This window comes from Trifolium pratense, linkage group LG2, assembly GCF_020283565.1.
Source record: "Trifolium pratense cultivar HEN17-A07 linkage group LG2, ARS_RC_1.1, whole genome shotgun sequence".
Taxonomy (NCBI): Eukaryota; Viridiplantae; Streptophyta; class Magnoliopsida; order Fabales; family Fabaceae; genus Trifolium; species Trifolium pratense.
In genome coordinates, this window is record NC_060060.1 from 51,205,320 (window position 1) to 51,210,951 (window position 5,632).

At 30.1% G+C, this 5,632-nt stretch overlaps 1 protein-coding gene across 1 annotated transcript; it reads left to right on the top strand.

Annotated features, from left to right (window-relative positions):
* Positions 1-1,582: 1,582 nt before the first annotated feature.
* Positions 1,583-3,650, top strand: LOC123904901 (probable polygalacturonase At3g15720). The gene is made up of 7 exons (XM_045954506.1): positions 1,583-1,726; positions 1,839-1,976; positions 2,290-2,463; positions 2,578-2,785; positions 2,940-3,021; positions 3,133-3,241; positions 3,321-3,650. The coding sequence occupies exons 1-7, from the start codon at positions 1,583-1,585 to the stop codon at positions 3,648-3,650; spliced, it is 1,185 nt and encodes a 394-aa protein (XP_045810462.1).
* Positions 3,651-5,632: the final 1,982 nt, after the last annotated feature.

Below are 5,632 nucleotides of genomic sequence, written 5' to 3' on the forward strand. Positions count from 1 at the left end.
AGATCAAACCCCACTAAATTTGGAGTTACAAAGAGAGATTAATTACCGTTTTAGTGAAGATATGTCCCCCAAATATTCTGCACAAAATCTGCTTTCGAGTCACAACTTCAAACCTTCGCACAGAATTCCATTTCGATCCATAATTCACCAAACTGGTACCGAAATGACCGAAATCGAGTTAGTTTTCCACAAAATCAAACTCCACTAAATTCGGAGTTACAGAAAAAGATGTGCAAAACTTTGAAGTTGTGACTCGAAAGCAGAATTTTAGGGGGGCCAAAATCCAAAAAATTATAAAATATGGGGGTAAAAGTCCGCATTTTAAAACAGGAGGGTAAAATTCTGATTTAATCAAAACAGGGGGCAAAAATGCATTTAAGCCATTAAAATAATCATGTATAGGGTGAGATGAGTATCTCAACTGGTTAAGCTAGTTGAACTAAGTGTTACTTGATGCAAATATTGGAAACTCATTATTTTTTTTTTACAAATATTGGAAACTCATTATAATAACTTCATAAGCATAAAGAAAGAATTAAAGTTGAATTAATTAAATATAGAATAATGCAAGCGGTGCATGTTTTGTCTATGGTTTACTGGTCCGCGAAACATTCGTGATTGGACTCATTGGAGCATTCGCTGTATTAACTATTAAGCATTTTCCATCGATAATAGTTATTTTTTTACCTAAAATCCTTTGAAAAGAATTTATATATTTTGGAGTCTAAAGTTAGGGTTTGAACCGCTTTATGGTTGCTTATGGTTGCGATGACCATGCTTATAATTTTAGTGCTACATACCTTTAATCTCACAAGTATCATTGGATTCAATACTCCTATTTTTACTACGATGACATACTCGCTTGCAAACGTGTCACTATACAGACTAATTGAGAGTATTATTATGGTTTGTATTTTTTTTTGCCGTTTATATTTACTAATTTCGTTTTTTCCGTTAACATTAGGAGCTTAAATGTATGAGTATTCATAAAAAGAAACAATTGATACATAATAAATATTGGACATAAATTATTGTCGAAATTTTTTTGGACATAAATATGATTATAATATTATTGACTAAAATTTGCCAATGTGTGACAATAAACGATCTTAATCATAATCATAATTCTCACTTTCTTAATTCGTTTTTACGTTAACATTAGGAGCTTAAATTTGCCAATGTGTGACAATAAACCATCTTAATCATAATCATAATTCTCACTTTCTTAATTCGTTTTTTCCTTTAAAATTAGGAGCTTAAATGTATGGAGTATTCATAAAAAGAAACAATTGATACATAATAAATATTCGACATAATATGATTAAAATATTATTGACTAAATTTGTGTAAAAAATAAAAATTTGCCAGTGTGACAATAACCGATTTCTTGATTGTGTTAATTCATTTAGAAATAGAAATCAATACCATAATTATAATTACTAATTATACAGTTTTCCTTCATAAGTGATGCTCCTTCAATATATAAATAGTCTTCCTTTCTCTAATTCTTACACACCATTGTTCTAGCTTAGCACTTGTTTTTACCACTACTTTTGATAATATTAATATTAATTTTTCAAAGATGAAAGTTTTGTTTTCTCTTCTTCTAGTGTTATTCATTGCTTCACCTATCTTATGCGCTAAAGTAGGAAAGTCTAATATTCCAAATGCTTTCAATATTCTTAAGTATGGTGCCAAGGGTGATGGCCATACTGATGATTCAAATGTATAGTATTTTTTTTTCTTATTATTTCATTTTGTTTTCATGCAATTATATTTTTATCTATGAGTCAACTTTTTCTCAAATCTAATAAATTTTTCATCCTTATATAAAAAAGGCTTTTTTAAAAGCATGGAAAGATGCTTGCAGTTCAACTAATGGTACCCCAACACTCATCGTACCCACAAACAAAATATTCATGACACAACCTCTTACGTTCCAAGGTCCTTGCAAATCCGCAACAATGAATGTTATGGTATGTTATTATGAATAAATGAATCAAACACACATGTATGCATGCTGCATGGGGAATGTCTCACTTTCAATCTATATATATATATATATATACCTTTATTTAATCTATTTTAATTTGTCAAACTGAAATTTTCCCTCATGCAATTTATCCTATAACAAATAATTAATTAATTTTCATTTAATAGTTATTTTTTGGCCAAGTAGTCTAGTGATTATATTTTCACCCTTAAATTGAAAAAAGTGGATCAAATACACATATAATGCGATGTCATTACGAACTGAATTATTATGATATTATGTATTTTATTTGGCAGATTGGGGGAAATGTCACTGCTCCAGCAAGTCGTGAAAATTGGAAACCAGACGGTAATGATCATGATTCATGGATCACATTCAATCAAATAAGTGGGCTTGTTGTGAATGGAGGTGGAACTCTTAATGCCCAAGGTGCTTCTTGGTGGGACAAGAGTGCAAATGATAGGCCAACGGTAAGGTTATTTCATTCCATGTACTTAAACTATATAGTAAATTACACACTTTGAGTCTTGTATTTAAAGTGTATAAGTAATTAGTTATTTGATATATATAACATGTATGTGCAGGCTGTTCGTTTTCTTGGATGTAATAATCTAAAACATGGCCCAATGACACACCTCAATAGTCCGAAAAATCATATAAGCGTAACCGGATGTGATGGCGTTTTAATTTCTAATGTTAATTTAATTGCACCAGAAACTAGTCCCAACACCGATGGAGTTGATATTTCATCATCAACTAAAGTCTTCATTGAGCATTCAATTATCTCAAGCGGTTGAATTCTATATTGTTTTCTATCATTATATATTTATGTTAAAGTTAATCATAGAGTTAATGTTTAGTCAATTATAATTAATTAGACATTTTTCATCTCTCTTTCATTCTATATTTGCATCTTATTATTTTTCTTATTTATTGTTTATAATAGGTGACGATTGTGTTGCTATTAATAGTGGTTCTAAGTTCATCAACATTACTAATGTTAAATGTGGGCCTGGTCATGGCATTAGGTCAGTTGTTCAATTAAAATATTGTTATGTTTTTAATTTTTGCATTTTGTTATTACTTCATTAACATTGATGAAACTCTAACCTTTCTTGGATGTGTTTGTGAATATATAGTGTCGGAAGCCTTGGGAAAAATGGAGAATATGCTACAGTAGAGGAGGTATACGTTTCAAACATCATCTTCACTCGAACAACAAATGGTGCCAGAATTAAGACATGGGAGGTAATAATTGATTATATTTAATTCAATAATTAATTAAATCAATTATGTACTAATGTTTTGTTTGTGTTGTTTGAATTAGGGAGGATCTGGATATGTAAGAAAGATAACTTATAAAAATATTACACTTGTTGATGTGAAGAACCCTGTGATAATTGATCAACAATACAACGCTTTACAAGCTGTAGGTAAAGGAGTGAAAATCAGTGATGTTACTTTCCGCGACTTTCGGGGAACCACAAAAGATAAAATGGCAATTCAATTGAATTGTTGCAGTATTGGTTGCACTAACATTGTACTTGAAGAGATCAACATATCTGGTCTTAATGGAGAGAAACCGTCTTCATCGTGTAATAATGCACATGGATCAAGCTCTTCGTGCAATCCTACTGTCACATGCCTTGGCAATTAAGTTTATGAAAATCGAAGAAAAGAAAAACAATTTGATCCTTAAAATGTCAAATGTTAGTAAATTAGTTATTTTATATTTAACAATTTGTATTGTGACTTGAAATTTTATTTTTTATTAATTTGAAAATAATGAAATGAATAAAAGGGTTTGATTTTGATCTACTAATAGGATCATATATATGTTGTCATTATTTCATTATATTTGTTCATGGCATGCTAATTTAGAAAGAAAAAAAAAGCCTTTCTCATGCTAATTTTAATACATGCCTTGGCAATTGAGTTTATGAAAATTGAAGAACAGAAAAACAATTTCATCCTTAAAATGTCAAATATTTGTTAGTCAAACTTGTATTTTAGTGAAGTTGCGGTATGTAATAAAAAATTATCTCATTAAAAGAAGACTTGTGCTAAGTAGGGTTAATATTAATCACTTTGTATTGTGACATGAAATTCTACTTTATATTAATTTAAAAACAAGTCATGTCAATTGTCAAACGGTACCTGCACTCTCATCTCCTCTTATGCTTAAATAAATATTAAGTAAATTATATACATAATACATCCCCTCTCCTGAGAGATGTGGTTTTCATACTCCATTACTCCCTCAAGAGATATCTAACAATACATTTTGATATATTTTTGTGTCATTCCGTTAGCTCTTTTTTTTTTTTTTTTTGTTAGAGTCATTCCGCGCGTTAACTCTAATTTAACTCTTCATATTTTTGGTTAATTATAGTGCTCTATAATAGAAGTCAAAATTGATGCCCATTTGTTTTCACCTTACCATGGTTGCCACTCAATGGTAGAAATCCCATTCTCACATTCCCTCGTAACTCACTTGTTTGTACTAAAAACTCATACTTTTATTTTCAAGAATTTACATATGCGAATATAATCATCTTTAAATATCTAAATGTATTATATATTAAAGAAACCTAAATATTTTGAGGAGTACTAAAACTTAACTCATCCCTATAAAAGATAAATTAAAAAAATATTTTATAAAGACAAAGACTAATTTCAAAAGTTGAACACTCTATAACATGTTTCGTATTTTTTAACAAAAATCAGTTTCAATGTTGTCAAATACAGTACTATAGCTAATGGGATACCTTCTAACCTTTTATAAAAATTTGTGGAGTTGATCTACTCAATGAAATCTTTGAATTCAACGGTTGGATTGAAAAAATATAATGCCGATATCGAGTTATTAACCGAGTTAAGTCAATGGAGAAATACTCTTGAGTCAATGGATCTCTCCTCTTCCATTGACTTACTCCGCTTAATAACTCGATATCGACATTATATTTCTTCAATCCAACCGTTGAATTCAAATATCTCATCGAGTAGATCAACTCCACAAATTTCTATAAAAATTCAAAAAATGTAGTTATGTATGCGGACTATTGAAATTCAACGGTTTTATAAAAATATGATTTAGAAATATATATTTATTACAATTTAGATCATAATGATTGCTTTTTAAGATTGCTTTTTCTCATAAGGATTTGTCAGATGTTGATGTAGATGATCTTTTCTGAGTTGAAAGTGTTGCAAATGTGTTTGCCAAATGTGTTGATGTCAGTAATTGAAATTCTTGAGTTTGTCAAAGTCGCTGATTGTTATCCAAATGTTGCAATTGCTTATTGAATTCTCTTAACTATACATGTCGTGATTGTTGCATATGCGGAAATAAGTGATTGTTGCATCTGCTTATTTATTTCTTGTTATTACTTGTCTTTGAAAAACCACATCAAAAACCATCTTCATCATAATCATAATTCTCACTTGGAAAATGCTTATTATAACGAATGATATTTCACCAAAGATTCATGAAGAAATGCGACAATTGAATAACCTGATCAGGGTCGGCCCTGAGGCAGGGCAAGCATGCCCACAACCCGGTACCTCAAGTTTTTTGGGGCCTCACATGAAATAGTAATTGGTTTAGTGGCGCATGCATGCTTGTGAAATTGCCTTGAT

What these genes read in the sequence shown, in the direction of transcription:
- LOC123904901 (XM_045954506.1), top strand. Translation starts at nt 1,583, where the DNA reads ATGAAAGTTTTGTTTTCTCTTCTTCTAGTGTTATTCATTGCTTCACCT. An exon ending in GTGCAAATGATAGGCCAACG is followed by an intron (nt 2,464 to 2,577) that starts GTAAGGTTATTT and finishes ATGTATGTGCAG; the next exon opens with GCTGTTCGTTTTCTTGGATG. An exon ending in GGGCCTGGTCATGGCATTAG is followed by an intron (nt 3,022 to 3,132) that starts GTCAGTTGTTCA and finishes GTGAATATATAG; the next exon opens with TGTCGGAAGCCTTGGGAAAA.